We start from the raw sequence: 24,173 nt of genomic DNA on the forward strand, positions 1-24,173 counted from the left end.
TTTGTCACTTGAAATCAAATTATTGTCTACATACATCCACAGCATGTCTTTATCAAGATATCTAAACTTATGTGCTGGCATGAAAAAAATTACCTTTCAGAAGAGACATCATCTACACAACTGCAAGTGCCTTCCACAAACCAGTCTATCCACAGCAGAGTGCCATTCTTAGTGGTGAGTACTATTTGTACTGTAATGAAAGATCTACAGCACTAAGAATTTTGTATCCTCTACATTCACAGTCAGGTGAAGTGCAAGGCAGAAGAAAATAAAATAAGGCCGGCAAGAAATCAGCTTTGGGAACAAACTTATAAACTCATGTTTTGCATTTGCTGAGTTCTTCATTCACAATAAAGTTGGCATCTGTGAAGATATGATAAACATGGCAAGGCAACTGCACTGCCCTGGTGGTGCAACAGCAAAGAAGACAAAATGGACCATTGCCATATAATGCAAAGATTGTAGGCCATATGCTAGTGTTCAGTGGTCATGTACAGTGAGGCAGTGCAGCAGTCTAGCAGTGACACATGCTCATCAATACATGGTGATTGCCAGACTGAACAGTAAGCATGAATCTTATAAGAAAAGTACACTAAACTCACTCATAAGACACTTGTGGCTTCATACACATCAAGGATGAAATCTAAACTAAAAATAAATTTCATGTTGACTGTTGCAACAAAGTCCAGAGACAATTATGTGGAAAATAAGGTAACATGCTGTCTAGGCTGTTTCAATATAGTTTTTGTATTTGTTCACAGCAGTCTAGATGTTATGTTTGTGTGACTGATTCATAACAAAGATAAAACAAATGTTGAGAAGCTTTGCATAATGATTCCCACAAAGAATGGAAGAGACATTTATAATTATGTTGATTGATTTAAACAAAACAGTTGTTCATATCAAATCTGGATTTTTTTTGAGTCATGAAACACTCAAAAGACAGCACTATACAACTCTGTGACCTGATGTGTATTATTTTATTTTTTATTTGCACAAGGCCCAAGAATCATGAAGCACACACAGTGTGAAGCTTGGCTTGGCTTAGCTCACAACATATAGGTCTTGGGTATAGCCATCAACAGTGGGCTAAGTAGATGTGACCTTGTTGTCAGACAGGAGTTGCTGACCAGTAATCCTGCCTTCCTGTGTGTGTATGTGGTCTTGTGGGAACAGATGACCAACAATCCTATCATCCTGCATATGCGAGAGGTCATGCAGGAGTGAATGGCCAACAACCCTGCCCTCCTGTGGGGTGTGTGTAGAGTTTGTGTGTGCTTGAATTTTTGTTACAATGGTTTATTGGTTAATGACTCACCACAAAGGTGTTGAAAAGACAAGACAGGTATAAAATATAAAGTGTATATATATATATATATATATATATATATATATATATATATATATATATATATATATATATATATATATATATATATATATATATATATATATATATATATATAATGAGAGAGAGAGAGAGAGAGAGAGAGAGAGAGAGAGAGAGAGAGAGAGAGAGAGAGAGAGAGAGAGAGAGAGAGAGAGAGAGAGAGAGAGATGATTTTGATTTGATATTTAATTCTCAACACTTATGATCTCAAGATTGAATTTCATTATGTAAATAAAAACATAATAGATTAAATTTGAATCCAATGAATAGTAAGATATCAAAAGAGGATTTATCATACCCAAGCTATACCAGTGAAGATTTTCACATCCAGAGGGGAGCCTTTCAGTTTGCCATCAATAAGGGCTAGAGAGTGACAGGTGGCCAGGGCTTTAGTCAGTGGCTCACCAGGTGGCAAGTGTGTCAGGTCTTCCTGTGGTGGCTTAAGGTCACTCCCAGAGCATTGCATCACCCCTGCCAGGTCCAGGTCCTCCTCAGTCAGGGTTCCAGTCTGTGGTGCAGCATGTGAGTACAATAAAAATTTTCCTTCAATGTGCTCATATTGGTTACACTAGTCACTTATTTTAGAGGCTAAGGATGGAAAAAAATTACCAAAAATTCCCTTAAATGAAAACACAAATGTCGATAAGCAGGTATTTCAGATGATGAATTCTCAAGATATCTATGGAGATATGGGCATGCAATAAAAAACAATATGCAAGGAGTGTGTCAATTATAAGGGGGAAATTATCATGACTTTATATGTAACCATGACAGTAAATTTGTATTTTCTGATCCCTATGCAGCGCCTCCACCTGCCTACCTTGTCAAAGCACACTAGATCCACTGAGCCAGCCTGGGAGATGTAGTTCGAGGAAAGGCAGTATACTTTCTTTTTCTTGAGTCTCTGCTGTGCCCAGACATTGATAGCAGTGAGGGTGGCAGGCAGCAGGGGAGGCACAACAAAGGTCACGAGATCCAGGGAGTACACCAGGGTAACCCAAAATGTGTTCTGTAACAGTACACCCATTCTTGAAGCAGTTATTTGGCATTGGTTGGAGATTCCCTGTATGATATCGAAAAAAAAGCAGTGCATCTATTTTTGTCGATAACACTATAGTTATATTTTTTAGTAATTATTAATCACATAATGCTAATTTGTGTTGATTCATGAATTAATAAACTTAATAAGTGCTGCATAAATAATATTGCTGATAATTATTATATTTGACATTCAGTGGTGTTTGCTTTAAAATCAGTAAGATATAGTCAAGTAAAAACTTTGTATTGCCAGCCGGGTGAAATGAGAAGAACACTGAATAAATAATAATTACGGAAGACACTATAAAAATCAAATAATAATAATGGCCTTTTACTCGTACATTATCCATGTGTACTGGCACTTTAAAATTTTCGAGATTTTTTATTGCATGTAATTCTTGGTGCAGATACCATTAGAAGTTATAAGTCCTGGCAAGTTGGATCAATAGACAGCATTCAGACTGGGAAATTCTGACCAGTGAGTGGACTGTCAGCGATTGAGCCTGGCAAACTTTACTACTCCCATTTGGAAGCTAAAGTGACATTGGATCGCTTAAAAGAAAGAGCCAGATAATTGACAAACCCCTTGCGAACTCTTCTTGTAAAAGCTCCAGCCCATTGCAGCACAACCCAGTAGGAGAAAAATGGATAACATTTTCATTAAGTCCTTGTAGAAATGGAAGTCTGTGGGCTTCGGGAACAGAATGGAGCGCACTAGTTCCCCGCGTGCCGTGTAGAAACCTTGGGGAAAAGACGAGTGAGTGTTACTTCCATGCACTTGGTTTCATATACGGGAGCTCACATAAAAAAAAATAAATAAATATAAATAAATAAACAAAATAAACAATAAACAGAATACTACCTTATCTTGTGTTAACCATAGTACACACACACACACGCGTTCAAAGCTTTAAAATTACAGCCAGTAGCATTACCTTCGAGCTGTGACAAAAAAAAAAAAAAAAAAAAAAGCCGTATTCTTACCCGTCTTGATGACAATGGCAGGGACCTCTAATGCACCTCGCACCTGCAACACCTGCGTGCCGCTGTACAACAGGTGGTGTTTGTGCTCCTCCTCGCAGAAAAGCGCGTCATCCTCCAAGGGCACTGCCACCTGTGACACCAAGGATGTTATGTAGGGTCCTTGTATAGCACCACCTCCACCTCTTGGCTTAGTGAAAGAAATGTTCCTTCTCTACATCATCATTCGTGTTAAAGATTGTTAATGAGCGTTTTATTAACGAAGGATGCTCTAAAGGCACCGGCACCTGGAACACCAAGTATTCTGTATAGGCTCCATGTGTAACACGTACTGTCTTCACCTCCCGGATTAGTGAAGTAAGTGTTCATTCTCTGCTCATCACTCGTGCTAAAGAATGTCAAAGCGCATTTTATTAGGTAGAGGTAAACATCCATGAAGGTCCATCTTATCGTGAACTATATTATTATCGTTAGCGAAGTAACTGTTCTATATAAAAAAATACATAACAAAAAACCTGGTGAATAGCTTCCTACACACACACACACACACACACACACATACATACGACCATTAATCACATAGTTTCCTTGACGTATATCTACTATATTTCGAATTCTTATATTTCAAACCTCTATATTTAGATTTTACATTTGGAATCTTTTATTGAATATTCGTAATTCGTATATAGTAAATAAAAAAAAAAAAAAGGAAAAGCATACTGAAACCACATGCCACGAAATGTGGTTGACACCGCCACGCATTCTAAGCCGCGGAGAAAATGATTCTGGTTGGCTCGAAAATTTCCATTTCTGCTTCAAAATCTAATCATTCATCCAAGACCCAAAACATCCTTCATCCAACAGTTTTTTTCTTTCTATTCCCCTTCTCTCACTTTTTTCGCCCAGCTGACTCTCTCTTCCATTCCTTCTCTCACTTTTCCCAAATCAAGTTTCCCAGTGTGACACATACACCTATCTTATCTCATCCTGCTTATCATCGCTGATTCACATTGCAGGAAATCGAAGATCAAGGCTTTCTTTTCTCACAAAGAAGCACATTTCATCTTTTATTTTTTTTTCTGTTGCACTTTAGAACTCTTTAAGACAATATGCCTTGTTATGAAAATGTAATACCAACTGTCTCTTATGAAAATTCGCTTCGTTGTATGCATTCTCTTGCTCAAGGATTCTAAAAAAACAGGTCCACTTCAAAATAAAACAAAAAGGTCTTCCTGTTATGAGATGTTAATGAAAAAATTGACCTGACCTTGGTGACTGGAAGCGACTCGCCGGTCAGCATCGCCTCATTGGTGATGACAGTCCCGTGCAGCAGAACAGCGTCAACCTCCAACCGGGTGGTGACGCTGTCCACGAGCACCACGTCCCCAGGCACCACGTCCCTCGATGACAGAACCGCTCCTGCCGCCCCAGAGAAGACGCGAAAGTCAGCATGCGGCTCACATTAAGGATGAGGAGAGGGAATGGAAGAGGAGAAGGAAGAGGAAAACAGGGTACAGTATCTTGCATTTTCGGTTGGATAAAAACGAGTAATTTCTGAATTCCTATTCATTTCTCTTTGAAGAAGGAATATTGCGTATTCGGTACACGTTAAGAATGGAGAGGAGGAGGAGGAGGAGGAGGAGGAGGAGGAGGAGGAGGAGGAGGAGGAGCAGTCCTTTCTATTATTTCCTGTTGCAGTCTTGCATATTCATTTCTTTTATGCCAGTTAAAATACTGAAATAACCGCATTATCATTTCAAATTAGGTTTTGTATTTATTTATTTATTTTTCTTTTATTTCCTGATTTAACTTCACATCATCTGAATCTGGATGGGTTTAATGTTATATCTCGTATTTAGTCTCATGACAATAATCATTGAATGCTTTGCAGATCGATTGCTGACAAGATCACTGCAAGATAACTGACAAACCCTCTGCATGAGTCGTATGCCATCTGATACCGTGCAAGTCTATGACTATGTTTTATTCCTGGTTATTGTTTTCTCTTTGAACACTGGTACTAACTTTTCAACTATATATCTATTTCCTTTCACTACGCGCGTTATTTATTTTTTTTCATCCATTTTTCTCAATAAGCACGACCTTTTAAACTAACATTCCATATGCTTTCACTACAGGCACCCTTTCCAGCTGTGGTTTTGGTTCAGAGATGCTTTGTATATTATCAACAGCTCCCAGATCATCAGTGGAAAGAACACACACAAGAACCTAGCCAATCATCTCTGTGACTTTAGGAAAATAATGTTTCTTATGAGAAAGCAAAGCAATTAAAAATCCTGGCGTAAATGCTACATTTTTCTAGGCGCTAGGGAAATAATCAATGGAGGGCGGAACATGATACACGTCATGTCTTGTGTTGGTGTCGATGCCCGGCGTCATGTAGCAACCAGCAGGGTGGCTGGTTCACAGGACTGCTGGCGCTATTGATCACTGCCATTCATTTCCAATTAGCGTGACTGCTAGGGAAGACATATTATCTCACCCCAGAAATGACCATAAATTAAACCACAAATGTATTTCACTGGACAATAGTTTATGAGGTGAGTGATGGGCATTTAAGTACGAAAGGAAGTGATTCGTACGTATGATGACACGTCTGAAATAGTTAATCAGTGCTATTAAATGATACACTGATTGGCTGCCAAGCTGCACATCATCCTATCTCTGATTGTATTATCTCTCATTGTGTCTCTATATATAGCATTTGTTACTCTGAGGCGTGCTATGGCGACGTTTCAATAATTTATCATTGACACTTGTTTTTATTTTCAACTAAAAACAATAATATTTCAATAATAAGTTAATTCAAACGAAATGTATATTGTGCTAATGACATTTACGTAATAAGGCAGAGAGGAACCCGGTGACCACGTGGTGAGAGGCTTAAGCGATAGGCCCGGAATGCCCTTCATTGTCGGTCAACGTCCCATCAAATTAACGGCGTCAAGCTTTATCAGCGCTCCGCCCGCATCCCCGCCACACGTCCCCTCACTGGCGCTGCCGCTGCCTGTATTGTTCAGTCTCAGGCGAACGTGCGGATTTGCCACAGGCATTGAACAACAAGTCCAAATCCGTAGTGAAGTCGGAAAGCGATAGTTATGCTACTTGTGAGGGGTTGAAGCAGAGTGGATGAGTGTTCATCATGGCTGAGGCAGCGAGCGTCCCGCTGCACAGAAGACACTCCCTCGGCTTGCTGTTCTCCAACCCTAACATTGCTTATGAGAATGTGCTGTCTATTATATTTGGTACGCTCGGGGTGAAATCTGAGACAGTGGTTGGCATTCAGTTCATCAAAATCAACAAGATCATCATCAAATTCTCTGCGGAGGCTCACTTCAGGCTGTTCCTTGAGAAATACGAGGGCTGGGTGGTCCCTGTCCCAGCCTCCTCGGGCGGTGGGACAGTGAAGGTCATCAATTTGAGCCAAGCGACGACCCTGGTAACGGTGAAGGACTCGCCCTTCGAGATGGAAAACGAAACGATAACCGGCGCCCTCAGGAGGTATGGCCGAGTGTTAAGCATCAAGAAGCACACCCACATCCACCAGCAGGCGGCGGGCATTCAGACGGGCACCAGGACAGTCAAAATGGAGGTGAAACACAAGATTCCGGCATCCCTCACGGTGAGCGGCTACACCCTGGCCATCACTTACAGCGGCCAGGGCAGGGCGTGCTTCAAGTGTGGCGCCGAGGAGCACCTCACCCACGACTGTGGCTACTCCGTGAGGGGCAAGAGTGTATTCTATGACGTGGGTCTAAAAGGAGTTCCTGGGGAGGACTAAATGACTCCACCCGCATCCGGGAAGCAAGCACTCCCGCGGCCTCCACGAGCCATTGAGTGATGGAGTGTGCTGGTGTCCGTGTGAATCTTATTCTACACTGGGAGTGATTTACAGTGGCAGTGATCACGAACAAACCTTTTGGTAACGCTATAAGGTCAAAGATAATTCGTCAGTACATATGCGGCAGGATGGAACACTGTAAAAACATGAAAATCTTGTGATAAAAATTTATATGAAGTTATTTGATTTCATGTGTCTGAGTCCTGCAGATTTGGTATTTATGACTAGTAATATATTAAGCTTGATCAATAACGACGTTTTTTTCATTCCTCGGTAATGTACTGGAGTGTCAATCACTTAACTCATCCATAAAAGTTTGCCAGACCACAAGTCATCGATGGTTGTCTGCCAGAAGATCCACAGATTTACCGCCTTTATCGAAATATGAATATAATTTTTCCTCACCAATGTAAAAAGAGAAAATACTCGTAAAGGAAAAGAAACTCTCTTCACAATGTTAGCTCAAGGGCAAGCTAAATTCACTTGACCTTTAGCCAATCTTACACTTGCTAGCAGCAGCAGCAACAGCAGTATTAGTGGTAGCGATTGAGGTATTACTGCTACCTTTACTACTACTACTATTACTATCAACAACAACAACAACAAGAACAACATCAACAACAAGAACAACAATAATAAGAAGAAGAATAGGAATAACAAAATAACAACAACAATAATAGCAGTTCACTCACGCTTGCCATCCCGAATAACCGTCATCTCAGACTGTGACGTCACGGTCTCCCGCAATGCAATACTTTGCTGCCGGGAGAGGAAACAAGGAAAAGAATAAGTAAAACAAAATTTATTACATTACTGGCCGTACAACCAATATCGACATTACATCAATAAACGATACCAGCTGCAGAAGGTTGATTTTTATGACCGCACATGTTAGAGCCGAGGAAGGTATCGACTGACTGAATAAAGGAAAGGGTAAGGAAGGAAATTTAGTTCATTCACGGGAAAGAATAAGATAAGGAAATGATAAGGAAGGAAGTAAATGGTTAATTCACTTGTAAGAATGGAGATTAGGGTGTACTGAATCAGGAATGGAAACTTATATATGAGATTTTGGATTGTGGAGATATAACTATGATAACCTTTCTTTTTTTATATGTAAGAGGGGGCACTGACCAAAGGTAACAAAAGTTAGAAAAAAAAGGCTCACTTGAGTGCCTGTCCCCAAAGCAAGGTCAAAAAAGAATACTCGAAAATTTAAGGGCAAGAGTTCAAGTTGTAGGAAGGAGGAAATACAGATGCAGGCAGGGAGTTCCAGAGTTTACCAAAAAAGGTGACGAATGATTGAGAATACTTGTGCAGCGAGATTTCAATCAATATAAATAAATAAAATGATAAAATAAAATAAAATTATAATGGTAAGTAAAATTAATAAACAAATAGATAAATAAAAATATAAACAAACAAACTAATAATAATAATAATAATAATAATAATAATAATAATAATAATAATAACAATAATAATAATAATAATAATAATAATAATAATAATAATAATAATAATAATTACCAAAACAACAACAACAACAACAACACCTACCCTTCGAGTCTCCCACACCATGATGGAGATGGAAATAACAGAGAGGGTGACGATGCAGGAGGAGTATACGTAGTAGTCCTGGATGCACCACAGAATCACCGTGAACACTTGGAAGATGTAGAACGGGTTGATGGCCTGCGGGAGGAGCACCAGACACTCTTGAACACACCTACATACATACACTCACACCTACACAAACGGGAGGGTTACTGCTTTCTACCCTGTCAGCTCTGTTACTCCTAGCGTATTTACTGATTTCAAAGACCACGTTTTTTTTTTATTGATTGCGGTATGAGATAGTTTAAGAAGTCTACTCCTGCCATACAGGAAGACTACGAGCTGGTAAAACTGACATACTGAGGAACGTAAAACGGGTAGCACAAGTATGTACTGAAGAATACACAGACAGCACATAAGTAACGCTGGCCTACTGAAAAATAAATAAAAAAAGGTAACTGACAAATTTAGGGATGCGAAGGGTAATGACAGTACATTGCTGGATACAAAGAATACGTAACTGGCACACTGGGGGATACAGGGAGAGCAAGACAAAGGGCACAAAGGATAAGCATCACTGGCCTGCTGGATGAGGAGTTGCCACACGGAGAGAACATCGATCTTCATGAAGTTCTCCCCGAAGAGTTCGTGGCGCCGGACAGCTTCCTTCCCTGTCAGGCCCGCCGCTCCATTGTGGAAAGTGGAGAAGGTGGGCGCGTGATCCGTCGGCCTGCGGGAAGCAAATGAATGAATGATGAAAGGCAGTACGGAATTCCTTATAAATAGAATAAAAACAGTCAGTCGCATGTACTGTATGTATAAGATCCATCAGTATATCGAGTAAATTTAAGCCAGATTTCCAGTGGCAACAACGAGGCCGTCTCAGCCTTAGAGAGAGAGAGAGAGAGAGAGAGAGAGAGAGAGAGAGAGAGAGAGAGAGAGAGAGAGAGAGAGAGAGAGAGAGCACCACCAGGACTGACGAGACACTGAGGGAGCACCTACCGCAGCCTGACGAAGGTGCAGGTGGCATCGTCCCACACATACTTTAGCTTTCTGTTGATGAAATACAGATGCTCACCGTCCCGCACCACCTCCTCCTCCCACAACTGGTTGTAGATGTCCTGTAAGGGACAGACATTGTTACCGATGAAGGACACCTCCACTATACCATTCATGCAGCGACTTTCATTCAATCAAGCCCACGAAATTTCTCCTCAGTGGTCACACACACACACACACGCACACACACCTTGATGAGTAGTCTGTTTGCGTCCCTGAGAGAGCAACGTCGGTGCGTGAAGGCAAGTCTGATGGAAGGGCGCCACGTCAGCAGGAGCAGCAGGAGGCCTCCAGACAGTACCGTCGCCACCACCGTCAGCCCTAGCTTCAACCGGTCACTCCTGTAGCCCGTCACCTCCTGCTCGATGTCACCACCACCGCCGCCATCGCCGCCAGAAGGTATTTAATGTCGTGTTAGTAGAGGACTTTCAGAAAGCCGTCACCATTACATCCATTATACTCTGCGCAAGGAGGATGACCCACGCAGTATATTGAGGATTGAAATTACTTTTATGTGATGTGGGACCGTCAGCATCATGTCACATTGCAATAGCCAGTGCAGGAGAAGGCATCAATGTTGGCAGACTGCCGGCCACAAGTATATACTATAGTGCTCTACAATGAATTAGTCGCCCTGGAGCAAATCCGACAAATTCAATGTGGAGTATTGCAAAATCAATGCATTCATACTACGTGTGGTGGAGGAACATGTCCTGACCTACAAGCTGACGAATTCATTGCCCCGCCTAGTATGTTTATGATTATCTGTATTACATCGGCAATTTCCTGTGTGTGTGTGTGTGTGTGTGTGTGTGTGTGTGTTCTCTTCTACTACCACTTTCCAATCACAACTGGTCCCCCTCATCAACATATCACAACTCTTCATTTCGCGTCACACCATCTCCATCGACCATCTCCAGTCACCATGACGCCTAAACGTCCATCCTTCTCGGGCGGGGCCAACCCCTCACTGCGTAGGGAAGCGGCAAAAGAGAATCTTCAGTACAAGACTAATAAGGGATGGTGTTCACTCTTGTAAAGTCACGCGTAAAAGCATTCACGGTATTCATTGTGAAACTGCGAGGCACTTCCTCGATGTTTTTTAGTACTAACATTCTTTCTATACATTGTTTACTTTCTCCTATTTGAACGTGAGCAGCGTGTGCACCCACATACACCTCATGCCTCACTGAGACCGACAGTATCCAACCTAAGGTTTTCTGGTTGTCATGTAAAGTTTGTAACCTGCTAATTTTCAAACAAATGAGAGTGTACGTATATCTATACGTATATATGAGTGTAGATATTTTTTTTTTTTAAGTACAAAGACTACAAACAAGAAGAAAGATGAATAAGCAGTCACGTATGACGAAAAAAAAAAAAAAACTCACCAATTCCTCTTTTGTGCCCAGGTTCAGGCAGTCCCCCTTGGCTTTCCTTCTGCCCAGCATGTTCGGTGCCGCGGGAGGCCTCTGCAAGACTGGACTGCTTAGTTTCTAACTTTTCCTACAGAACCTCTGTTGGCGGTCTGCAAGTAAGCACAAACTATATCAATTACTCTACCTCATACAGAGTCTGAGGGAGCTGAGGATGAAGGTGAAATATCTCCATGGAGTCTTAAAGCTTTCCAGTTAATTGGGCTGAATCAAAAATATTGTAGCTGCAAGCCAAGGAAGCAAACCTTCTCATAACCAGTATGTCTAAGAACTAAGGCATGGCTGGCAACTCACAAACTTTCAGCCATTAAACATAATCGATTTGTGAGTGCAATAAACCGGCGATCATATAAAAGATGAAAAGTATATGTACACAAGGATAACACGAATATATTAGCACAAATACACCGATAATTTTATACTGTTGTGTAAACAAGTAGGTAATGTTGTGACGTTGAACCCGTCACAGAATACCAACAAAACCTTAGCACGATTGGCTAACAACCGGGAGCGACGAGGCAGATAAGCAAGCATCTCAGTGTACAGTACCTGTTCACCCAACAGTAAGCCAAATGGTTGTCATCTCGCTGTCCCGGTGTGCGATGCGCAAGTAGTCTTACTATGAGCTCTGGGCTCTTTCTTTTAGGGGCACAGCTGATTGCGTCGCGAGATCAGAAGTTGACGACTGAGTTGTATACTATCCTTGTTGTGACGCCGTGACTGAACATTCCACTTCCCTTCATTCTGCAGCATCATTAGCTGTTGTATGCTTGTATATTCAGTATCGTGGCTGAGAACAGTCGTAAACCGATCAGCGATTGATGGACAGGGATCAGCTGATGTTCTACTGATCTGCGATAACCCTAAAATAACAATTCCCTTTGAATATTGATGAAAATCAACAGTCACTCATTTTAAATCGAGATAGGAGATGACAGCTCAAAATGAGACCTTCAACACCGAATATCATCATTCATGACAAGTTTTCAACACCAGCGGCTGCCGTGGAGCCATGATAAGAAACAAGGATGTAAAAATTTTAAACGGGGATGAAGCAAATTGGCAAGATGATTATCTGACATCACGAGGCCATAGTACATTACTATGTTACGTCGTAGTATGAGACTGGAACACATAACGATGCGATGTTCAGTGATTGTAATGGTGCTAGTGTGCAGTGGTTCATAAGTTAATGTAACTTAATCAAGCCTGATTACAAATGAGTTCTAAATACACACACACACACACACACACACACACACACACACACACACACTTGCAGAGGAAGAAGAGTAAAGATTTGGTTCCCTCTTCATTGCACTACTCACATCCTAAAAATGCAATTAAAATCGATTTATCTATTTACTTTTTTTCTTTTTTGCATGTTAAAATATCAGTGTTGCTTTGAAAGAAATTCTATAATCTGTATTCATAATATACAAATTGTACGTGCAAATTTTGGGTACATGGTAAAGAAAAACGCGAAGATGATAATAATTTTGACAGCACGAGTGAGAGCACACGTGTATATAATGATGGCCAATCTCGCAGTGTGAGCACATGCGTGCTCACACTTAAACTATATATATATATATATATATATATATATATATATATATATATATATATATATATATATATATATATATATATATATATATATATATATATATATATATATATATATATATATATATATATATATATATATATATATATATATATATATATATATATATATATATATATATATATATATATATATATATATTGATTTGCTTCTCTACAAAAGTTTCGCTTCATCTAATTTCTTTCTTTTTTTCAATCATTACTTTTCACACTTGTACTACACCAAGAAAATATTAATTATACTTTTCTTCCTACATGCTCGGGATAAGAGCAATGAGTGGCTAGCTGGTGGACAGTTGTAGGACTTAAGAATGTTATTCCTAGCAAACACCTTCTTTCAGTACAAGAGGAGCAGAAGAATACATGATGAATAAGGGAAAATATCTTGATGGTATGGGTACATGGCTGAAGAGATGTGATGGATGGAAAAACTGTGGAAGGTATGGCAGTAGGACGTGACGTGACCATTATGTTATACTAATGAAAGTCAAAATGAGTGACATAAGAAAAATAATGAAGCAAGAATAAAGAGGCTTAGCTGACCTCCAGTAGCGAGTGCATACTCTAAGTACCCGATGCAGAGGCTGAGACTGGCACTGAGCAGGTCACTGCGTCAGGACTACTTGAACTAAGCAAGTTTTCCTTAGTTTTCATAACTACTTAGGTATTAAATTAATTAATAAGTAAAGTAATACTTGTATATTTTTTTTTATTCCTTCCACTTATCTCTCGTCTTACTTCCCAGAGCTTCCCGTTAGTAAAAGCTCAACTGATAAAATGGACTAGTTTCAAAGATAAGATATATACAAATAATAACGATCTGAAGGCAAGTGGTGTGGCGGGCGTGGTGTGCTAATCAACTGTCTGTACTCCTGACTAACACTTATGTTTTATTTTCTGCACGTAACATCAAACAGACCTATTGCAATCAAAACTGCTTATCCAAACAAGAATAATGTCTCGGATGAAAACGTACGCACGGCGCTTCTGCTTCACTACCACCATACTACTCCACGTCCTGCCACACCCTCCGGCATCCCTCCCCCGCATCGGTGCCTCGTGAGGGTACAGCTACACACCTCAAGCCGACACCCACAACACGTCTCATCCGCTCCACCCATCGCTACCTCATATTCCCCCACTTTAGTCACATCCTGGTCCCTTTCACCCCACTGGTCAGCAACCACCAAGCCACGCTGCCTCGGCTCACACCTGCCAGTTTGGTGAATGCAATAAAAACTAAAATATAACAGATTGACAACTTGCCGGTATATAATATAGGGTCTCTCTCTCTCTCTCTCTCTCTCTCTCTCTCTCTTTATACGCACACACACACACACACACACACACACACACACACACACTATATATATATATATATATATATATATATATATATATATATATATATATATATATATATATATATATATATATATATATATATATATATATATATATATATATATATATATATATATATATATATATATATATATATATATATAATGGTAATTACTCACTTCTAGAAATATTAATTATGATCAACATTTTCAGTAAGATGAATAATACACTGCAATTTCCTACATGCATTTTTTTTTTCAAACTAGCAGAGGCAACATAACATTTCTAACAGGTTAACGTTTGTTGTTACCCTAATGACTACGTAGGAAAAAAAAAATAGTACATACAAAGGGCAACAATACACACACACACACACACAATTAGAGCTTAAAAAACAAAGCTGCTTACCATTAAATATAACAATCTGCCATGGCCACGAGGTGCACCTACCCCGCTTTCCACAGGCACACTAAGAACTCTCCCACGCTTTCTGTCCTGGAGGTCACAATGCCAACTGGCCGGGACAGAGTGGTGGGGGCGATGGTCCCCTGGCGCGTCTCGGCATCAATTAGGAGTCACTACACCACCACCACCGAGTCAGTGATACCAATCTTATCTCCTCCTTATCTCACCTACATGCGGAGATAGGAACTTTATGCACACGATCACTGACTGAAGCAATTGTCTTCGTCAATAGCGTTTATGTACCGATTCTTAACTTGCAGTACAGATTATGATACATCACGCTCATGAGGGTGTATGGGTGGAATATTTATGTGCAAGCACATCTCAGCCATCAGTTCCTAGTCTTCTCTCAAATGAGATACGAGTCTATCATATGATGGCAGCTGTGTTGCATCAAGGATATGGCTGGATGGCCTAGAGAAATGATTTGATACTTCTATTTCAATTTTTCCTTAAGAATATTTTCTCTTCAATAAAAGTAATTCTTAACCATGAACTTCGAGAAAAAAAAAAAAAGCAGACACTACCAACAGTCGACCCATATCCATTTTCAGTAATATTGTAGCTGGTTGGACAGTAAGGTAGACCGAAATCCTCTTGAGCCTTGTAGATCATCTTCGCCAAAGAACTAACGTTCCCCATGAGTGTCTTGCTAAAGGTTCGACTCCCCTCTCCCCCGCTGGTTTATCCTGCCTTCGCCCCAATTTCTCAGTGTTTCTCAAATGCCCAAGGATGACATGGCGGCGCAAAACTTTTATATATAGATAGATAGATAGATAGATAGATAAATATAGATGGATAGATAGATACAGATAGATAAATAACAAGGAAATAAATGGAATTGAAGGCCATCACTTTTTCCTTTGCTCTCAGAGAACCACAGTCTAGCTACTGAACACTAACACACTCTGAGGAGAGTGATGAACCAGCATCCACTGTGACTTCAGAATGAGAGAGAGAGAGAGAGATGTTATAGTGTATTTATGTTAGTGTAGTGATGTTATAGTGCATTTAGAATGTGTGCTAATGCTGTAATCTTATCTGAGATACATTACTTGGCAGTAGTGCCATCTTGGTAAAACAGAGGAGGGAAAGGTGAAGAATAACTTGTAGATTCTTTGGTTAGGAGTCAGAAGTCAAAGGTAGTGTTGAATCCACTAAGCTTCTGACATTTCCCTTTTAATGAAGTTTCTGCTATTGTACAACTGATTTGGCATGATTATGTACATAAATATATGTGGCATGAGTTTCAGCAGATGAATAGAGGAAAAAGTAGGGTGCTGCACCAATTGCCCAAGGTCATGAAGAATAGTAAAGTTGAAGGCTTGTTCACCAGGTTGGTCTGTAAAGAAAAATGGTGGCCAAAGCTGATGGTGAACTATGAAATCCGTAGGTATGAAGGTCATTGCAAGAGGAGCATAAATCAAGATGTATTCCACTTTGGAAGACAAATAATCAAGGAAATTTAGATAGAAGAGTTAAATGAAAATACACAGTATATATGAATTCTGTGACTGTGACAATGATGAAAAATTTTCAGGATTCAAGGCCATAAATGCAAGAGCAAGTTACATACCATACATAAATGTAATAACCACAATTGGTTGGCAAATGAAGAATATTTGACAGAAATTACTTAGAGTATGAATGCAAAAAAAATATTTGCAATGCAAAATAAATAGAAAACTCATTAAAATAGAAATTTATACAATACATTTGTAACTGTTGTCACAAAGTGCTCATGACTATCACAAGCACCAGCTACAAATCCCCAGAGAAACATCACACAGCCCTAAGCCAGTCACTTCATCATACCAAGCTACCACATGTGCACAGCCAGTCAAGCTACAGTAACAAGACATGACTGTACCTCATGCTAAGAAGGCTTGGAGTGAATGAGAGTGAAGTAGTGAGAATATAGTTCTTGTCCCACGGCAATGTCTGTGGTGGCAATAAGAGCCACAAGGCGCAAGGGCAGCTCAGCCTGGGGAGTATCAGGGGGCAATGAACACCACAGGTAAGGAAGGAAGCGCCGCATGCCCCATGGGACATCCCCAGGCTGCAGTGTCACTTCCTGATATGCCACATTGCTGGGACGATCTGAAATACATGTGACATATTTTATTACAAACTCAGTTTAAGTGCCTTTGTCTTTGTTATGTGCCTGAAAGATTCATGTCTAATATAGTATACCTGGCAATCTTAATGTCAGCAGAGCAGGTGAGTGAGAGTTACCTGGAGCCTGGTTGTTAATATACTGTCCCACATTAAGGGGGTTGATGGGCCAGTCAGTGAGCCAAGTCAAGTCTGCAGCTTCCTCAAGCCCCATTCGGTCTCTGCCACAGCAGGACCTGCAAACCACCATGCACCACCACCTTTACCAAGTGTCACAGATGTATGGTCACGAAAGACCATGGACATCTGAAGAATAAATGCTGAGAGAAAAATGTCTTTACTATTCATTTATGACATTACTAGGATATCTGAAAACAGATTGTTTATCTTGAGGAAGCATAAATAGAAAAAAAATAAATAAATAAAATAAATAAATAAAAAAAATAAAAAAAATCTTATGTAATACTCTGGGAGTGACGTAGTGTTGTATGATATATGAGGAATTTCAAGGTATGGCAACTGCTCACCTGAATATGGCACCAGAAAGGCCCCTGCGACATCCATCCACAAGCACTCCATCAGCGCAGCGCAGGATGAAGGGATTAGCCAGGCTGGGCAGGAGTACTGGCTGCTGTGGGAGATAAAGGCCACCAGGATACAGGGCCACTAGCTGCCCCCGACTGGCACCATTCTGTCCCTTCAGCACCACACCACTGCCGAGCCCCGCTACATCACTTGGAACCACATGCACTGAGTAACCAAACAGTGACTCCATCACCTGCCAATATAATGGTACAGATATTATCATAGCACTGTTATTGTTGTCCACTATCATTACTACTGCACTGGTATCTATCCATCCACTCTAGTGCCCTTTCCTTGAAACTGTCTTGAGGGTTGCCCATATATTTTTGTATTAACCTTTCTTCCCTCCCTCTCTCTCTTTCTCTTAATACAAAGTACTTCATATATCATTTTCTATTCAAGTTATAGACATGAATTCACTGTACTGTTGACATCACTTCTCCGAAAACATACTCAGAGACTAAATAATGTACAAATTATTATAATTCATTATTTTTTTAAGCTCCTGTGATACAAAAGGGTGGTCAATGAGACTACCCCTTTCCACCAGGGGGTTGACAGGACTAAAAGTGCAAATGATGTGTGCATGAATGTATGGTGCTTTGTCTGGGCTACCCCTGAATGATTGCCAGCCTGGTATATAGATAGATGATGGATAATTTTTCTCACCAGGAGGGCACGGTGGCTGTAGCCTTGGATCATGTGAGGGGGTGGGTGTGGGGGCAGGGGCGGGCACACTTGCTGCAGGCCGGTGAGGAGTTTGAAGAGCTGCTCCACCACCTCCTCCTCCCCCACCACCTTATCACCCTCATTGCCTCCCTCCTTCACTGCACGCACTGTCCTGCAGAATGAGGCATGATAAGAATGCTGGGAATAAAAGCATCAAGAGCCAAAATACATTTGATAAGTGGTAATGGTGGTGGTGGTGTTGTTGGTGGTGGAAGTGGTGATGACCATAATAAAACAAAATTACATATCTACTTCTACTAACTTATGCTATTATGGAATGAATGAAATAAGGAGAGAAAACTGCTTAATTACTCGCTTAGATTTACATAGAATAATCAGCTAAAGAATGACAGCTAAAGAATGCACTTATGATAATTATAATGACAAAAATAATAATAATAATAATAATAATAATAATAATAATAATAATAATAATAATAATAATAATAATAATAAGAAGAAGAAGAAGAAGACTAAATAACTACATTACTTACTTTTTAAAGCATCAGTGTTGTTTCTCAGCATATGTTGCAACTGATAGGTCATCAATCAATCAAAACCATGGCATATACTCTTCATTTTATTACACTGATGCCCTGAGACTTAATTCCACTATATCACAGAGCTGTGGCCATAAATAACTTGCATCTTTGTATTTATTAAACTACCTACTGACTTTAAGAGCAAATGACGGATATCACAGCCAAACCTTTCAGTACTGCAATATCCAATGCATTGCAGATTAAAAATTTACTTGGTAAAACACACTTTGAAGAACATAAATATATTGAGACCAAGAGAGAGAGAGAGAGAGAGAGAGAGAGAGAGAGAGAGAGAGAGAGAGAGAGAGAGAGAGAGAGAGAGAGAGAGAGAGAGAGAGAGAGAGAGAGAGAAATTTGTTTCATAGCAAAATAATGTTCTGCAACAATCAGCCAAATATCGAAAAAAAAGACATTATTAAAAAGGAAAAGTCTAACAACTTGCTAGCCACAATCACGCCGTGCTGCACACCTTGTGTTGTGCACACCATAAGTATGTGGTGTGCATAACACAAGTTGGATCATGGTGGCGCGTAAATGACGACGCGGTCAACATAGCAACGTTAAGTCTAGGAATAAAGTGATGACACACGGAATTGGCACAGAGTCATGGGCACGGTCATAGTGATGAGTGACAGGCATGAGGGAGGCGTCATCTCCCTCTTCCTTGGACTGTTACGTCACATCTTATTGCACGGAGAGATACGTACACCGATAGGACAAAGTGGTCGGTGGGGACAAAATACTACGTTATAGGCTTCAGTGGGGCCTCTAAACTCAACTGTAGGTCAAGGCACCAATTACTGCACGCAATCTGCTTCCTCAGCGGGACAAGATCATCTTGGGTGATGGCGGACCACTGGATGAGCGGCGCCACCAGCTCCAAGTGTTCGCAGTGAAGCATTAGCGACTCTAATCCCGAGGGCGTCACGCCGCACCTCGTCACCACTAGCTGCTCTAAGGCTTCCAGCCCGCCCCCGCCCATCACTTGCCCTAGTACCCCATCGTCCAGGTCTCGCCAGGTTTCCGCGTAAGGCTCTGGTTCAAGAGAGAGTGTGAGGCGACGCAAGGCGGGGGAGTGCGTGAGCAGAGCCACTATTCCCTTGCAGGTAGTTACCCCAACATCGGCGCTTGCCAATGACGCCCAACCCCGCACCTCGCAGCCCTCCCCAAGATAGACACACGCCTTCAGGTGACGTAGTTGAGGAGTAGCGTCCATGAGGAAGGTCATCTCCAGTGGACAATTGATGTTTCCATCCAGAACGAAGTAGGTAAGAGTGGAGCCGCGGGTCTCCAACATTTCATATAGCGGCTCTGCATCGCCACGCAGACACAGGTTTATCGTAAGCTCCAGAAGGGGCGGCAGAAGGGATACGGATGAGACAGAAACTTCGTCTGTGTTGAGGGAGAGGAGGGCGGGACAAGCTGCGGCCAGCACAGGCGCATGGTGGGGAAGGATGCGAGGTTCCCACACCTTGGTGAGGCTGGTAGGCCAGTCCGCGACTCCACCGGCCTTCAGCACCTGCAGCACCTCCACCAAGCTTCCGTCACTGATGCAGCCACCTAGAGAGGTTACCTGATGCAAGCACCGCAAAATCAAGACAACACTGGCAACTCCTGCCTCTGTCTGTGACACTCCGAGGAAAGAGAGGGAGGCGCAGCAGGGCGTGGTGGGGGGCAAGGGAGCGGAGGCTAGGTGAGAAAGATCCCGCAGATTTGTTCTCCCTCGCAGCAGCAGCTTGCCAATCCCTACGTCGTCCACCCGCGGGGAAGAGGACACATCCAAGTACTGCAGGGCGTGGCAGTTCGCACCCAGAGCTGCTAGCATGGTGTTATCGGCCACGCCACACAGTGTCACCCAAACCATGTGCCGCAGGTGTCCCATCAGACGGTAGAAGGTGGAGTTCACGTCGGGTAGGTAGCGGCGGTCTGCGAGGGAGTGGACGTTACACATCACGCCCAGGTGCGTTATGTTGATGAGGCCAGCCATGGTGAGGGAACGGTACAGGTGGAACACCTCGTCCACGAACAGATCGCCCCCGGGGGTCAGGTCTGCGCACCAGGTGGTAGTGTCCCCGAGCACCTCAATCAACTGGCACTTCGTGTCCATCAACACATCAGGCATGGCCAGTACCTGTGACAGCAGAGCCTGTCGTGGCCGGGGTGCAAGTGTAGTCAGCATGTGCTGCCGAAGTTGTTGCCGATCCCGAGGCCCAGGCTGCAGACGGAGGCACCATTTCAGCCACCGAAAGATACGCTCCCCAGCCACCTCTATCAAAGGACTCACTCCTCTGCACCGCGGCATCGTGAGGCTTATTCAACACTACTGGCACCGTTGGCACTATACTGTCTAGCTCCTGCTCCACTAACGCGTTCCTCGTCAACCCTCACCGCAGCCACTACCTCCCTGCTCAAGCTAAAAGTAACACATCTGGCAGTTTCAACGTCTGCCTCCCAGGCGAGGTGTACGTGCGTATCGCACGCACCACAACACTGACTTCCTCATGCTTGCTGGCTCACGCACGTAATATTACAGGGCTTAACGTGACTACGCTGTCACATATATAGAAGAACCAAGTTCGTACTATTAGATTTTTAACACATATAACACCAAGTTTGTATATTCCCAGTAAATTTAACATTACGAGAATGAATGTTTGCGTACTTGCCTCAGGGAAGAGTCCACGCAGCCCGGAAGTAGCTGTTGTTGCCACTTAATTATCAATGGGAGTTAAATTTGCTGCTTTTGGGGTTAGAGGTGCGTGAGTACGTGACTGAATACAAAGGGCGTAAGGCACACAGCGGGGTGAATAAATGGTCCATTCATTTTGTTATCAGAATTTAAAATATTAGCTTATATTTAACAAGAACAATGTTGGCAGGATTTAAGAGCAAGCAAAAGAGCTACATGAAGTCCATGAAATTATAAATTACTCAATGAAAGCTGATGTACATATGGGGTTACCTTCGATTTAAATTATATTAATAATTCTGGACATTTTACACAAACATGCTGGACTTCATGTGGGAAATAAGCAAGCTGTTTGGGTATAAATGTGTGTGGATTATGCAGGCATTTAATCACTCAAAATATTTAATAATGCAATGTATTAGGAAATCAGGAATTGGGAGACACTTTTGATAATGTCAGGAAAATTCCTTGAACAAGTTATCAGGGAATCAGTCAGCTATGACAATATATTATTACCTTTACTCTTCACTATCAGTATCATGGGCAGCCAAGCAGCTGGGAGTGGCAAGGCACCAGGGTCTACATTGGGACAAACGGTTGGAAGGGATAAGTCTATAGTTTTGCCTGAATACTGTATGTATTTGAATTTATGAAACAAATTAAAGGGGAGAAAGAGATAATATGGAGAAGAATGAGAAGATGTTTGTCTTGCACTAGACTCATAAGACGAAGCTGATCAAAATGATGGGAATGAATGACAGATATTGTTAGCCCATGGGTCAGAGGAGGTCCAAGGTACAGAGACTGTGAATAAGTTAGCATACAAAGTCTATAGACTCTACACATAAGATATGCTTTCAAGTCAAGGGTAGTGGTATCCTATTAAACTTGAAAAATGTTAAGGCTGGAGAGTAGTGGTGCTCAGTGGCTGACAGACTATAAGCAACAATTCACAGCAATAAGTACACTGCTTGAAATCTCAGTAAGCACATACAGAAACCAAAGGGATGAAAAAAAATAGATGAATAAAAAAAAAAACTTGTAATTTCTAGTCTGTATGATGTTTGGAGGTGGACGCAGAACAACAAGAAATGTCTCGGAGTAATTAATGAAAGATGTGGCAAATAGCAGTGAGAGGGCTACAATGCCTCTTTATTGTTGTTGCCAAGACATTGATGCGCAGTAGTTTGCCTATCTTTGCAGGAACTAAGGGGATCAAGCTCAAGTCATTAAGTGGTTAGGTGTCTGGTTTGATGTAGTGTTTTGACAAGTCTCTTACTGTCATGTGACCGAAGAGTGGTGTATGGTAGCTGGCATGAACTTAGTAGCATCCAGGGATGGCAAAGTTCCTCATTTCATATGTGAGATTAAGTCTGCTTTCCTTACTTACCTGCCAGGTCCCCTATACTGCCGTACATACATGAAGTAAGAGATAACAAAAACTGGGAGTATTGTATGAAACTATAGTTTTATCCTCTTTTCTATCATTATTAAAAATTTTCAGTGGATAAAGTTAGATTAGAACTACACATAATCCAAAATGAAATCTAAAAAAATATGGAAAGTCACAACACTGAATGTCCACAATTATCTGTTTAATATTAGCCAACAAAACAATTTTCTTATAGATTTCAATTATGTTTACAGTGAACCTGATATTGTTTTTGTTGGAATTCATCAACTAATTTTTTTAAAAAGTCTATCCCAAGCTAAAATTCTCAATCCCCATTAAGAAAAAAATCTAAATCTAAGTTTTAAGCCTTTGGTGCTGGTAATATTTAGGCAAACAGTATCCTCCAGACAGTAAAATTCTTAGTTTCATCATATAGATCTTATCATTCTGAGTATTTTGACTGTTGAACTACATAGGCCAGTAAATTTAGAAGTCCAAAAGCAGTGAATATTTAATGTTTATAGGGGTCTAGATACCAAAATTGGTCTGATTTGGGAGTAGTGTTTGTTGCATCAGGTTTGATTTATTCTTAAAATATCCTATACTGTTTTGCTTATCATGGGCTTGTTATGTGACACTTAGGGGGCTGTATGACAAAGGAATTGTAGTTACACAATTTAAGTGAGGAACTGTGAGTGATGGACCTTACTGTCTCAGGCTGAACCTTGTACTGATTTAGTAAATATGAGTGATTTTATTGATAACTGTACCTATATCATGCGAATTCAAAACAAATTGAAATTGTCACAAGGAAATGGTTTCATTTTGCTATTAAGAAGATGCGGTTTTCCAAAAGTTTACCACATGGTTGACCTCACAACCCTGTGGGGCGGTTAGGCCCTGCGGTTATTCTAACCATGTGGGCCCTCTAGCCCTTCACGGGCCCTGGCAACCCAGACATGCCTCTCCTTTAGTGAGTGCCCCCTGTGTGCTCTTTTACTATGAAAGACACAAAAATATGATAAGTAAAATAAAATAGTATGAAAAATGAGTGATTTTCAAAGTAAAGGTTATTTAACATAGTATCAAAAACACTGGAACCTATCAGGAAAAATATAATCCCATGTCAATGTGGCAAATACTACTATACTCATGTGCTGCACGTTTGACAAATATTTACATATAGTTAAGAACACATACAAACCTAACCTATTTTAAGCTTATCTTCCGTGGCCACTTCTTGGAATCACTCACACTTGAAACATTATAATAAAGAGACAAATTTCTATCAGTGTTATCATAAACTTGCAATTAAGCAGCATGTCATTCAAATAATACTAATGAAAATAAAATGACTAA

The 24,173-nt window shown here is 41.1% G+C and overlaps 3 protein-coding genes across 11 annotated transcripts in view; all 3 read right to left on the reverse strand.

Annotated features, from left to right (window-relative positions):
• LOC135103104 (probable cation-transporting ATPase 13A5) overlaps window positions 1-16,773 on the reverse strand; it is a 31,653-nt gene extending 14,880 nt beyond the window's left edge. For 2 of the 8 annotated variants that reach the window (XR_010269925.1, XM_064009136.1), the window contains exons 1-13: window positions 14,705-14,901; window positions 11,279-11,359; window positions 10,078-10,245; window positions 9,831-9,949; window positions 9,411-9,558; window positions 8,832-8,966; window positions 7,964-8,030; window positions 4,677-4,828; window positions 3,413-3,542; window positions 3,012-3,169; window positions 2,211-2,399; window positions 1,689-1,898; window positions 1,105-1,248 (exon numbers count right to left, since the gene is read on the reverse strand). Coding sequence is in view for 7 of the 8 variants with exons in the window: in XM_064009136.1 (XP_063865206.1) it covers window positions 1,105-1,248; window positions 1,689-1,898; window positions 2,211-2,399; window positions 3,012-3,169; window positions 3,413-3,542; window positions 4,677-4,828; window positions 7,964-8,030; window positions 8,832-8,966; window positions 9,411-9,558; window positions 9,831-9,949; window positions 10,078-10,245; window positions 11,279-11,359; window positions 14,705-14,707 (1,704 nt within the window). In the remaining variant the exon portion in view is untranslated. Of the gene's footprint in view, window positions 1-1,104; window positions 1,249-1,688; window positions 1,899-2,210; window positions 2,400-3,011; window positions 3,170-3,412; window positions 3,543-4,676; window positions 4,829-7,963; window positions 8,031-8,831; window positions 8,967-9,410; window positions 9,559-9,830; window positions 9,950-10,077; window positions 10,246-11,278; window positions 11,416-14,704; window positions 14,906-16,631 lie in introns of those variants that run through there. The other 6 variants (XM_064009133.1, XM_064009134.1, XM_064009131.1 and 3 more) reach the window with 5 other exon arrangements.
• Window positions 15,924-24,173, reverse strand: part of LOC135103110 (SET domain-containing protein 9-like) — an 8,816-nt gene continuing 566 nt past the window's right edge. Inside the window, exons 2-5 of one of the 2 annotated variants that reach the window (XM_064009140.1) lie at window positions 18,131-18,297; window positions 17,404-17,654; window positions 16,997-17,112; window positions 15,924-16,861 (exon numbers count right to left, since the gene is read on the reverse strand). In XM_064009140.1, the coding sequence (XP_063865210.1) occupies window positions 16,638-16,861; window positions 16,997-17,112; window positions 17,404-17,654; window positions 18,131-18,297 (758 nt within the window). In that variant the 3' untranslated portion in view covers window positions 15,924-16,637. Of the gene's footprint in view, window positions 16,862-16,996; window positions 17,113-17,403; window positions 17,655-18,130; window positions 18,303-24,173 lie in introns of both variants that reach the window. The other variant, XM_064009141.1, reaches the window with a different exon arrangement.
• Window positions 18,758-23,739, reverse strand: LOC135103108 (uncharacterized). The gene has a single exon (XM_064009138.1). The coding sequence runs from the start codon at window positions 21,032-21,034 to the stop codon at window positions 19,475-19,477; it is 1,560 nt and encodes a 519-aa protein (XP_063865208.1). The 5' UTR covers window positions 21,035-23,739; the 3' UTR covers window positions 18,758-19,474.

Source organism: Scylla paramamosain, chromosome 8 (genome assembly GCF_035594125.1).
Source record: "Scylla paramamosain isolate STU-SP2022 chromosome 8, ASM3559412v1, whole genome shotgun sequence".
NCBI lineage: Eukaryota > Metazoa > Arthropoda > Malacostraca > Decapoda > Portunidae > Scylla > Scylla paramamosain.

What these genes read in the sequence shown, in the direction of transcription:
- LOC135103108 (XM_064009138.1), bottom strand. Translation starts at nt 21,034, where the DNA reads ATGCCGCGGTGCAGAGGAGTGAGTCCTTTGATAGAGGTGGCTGGGGAG.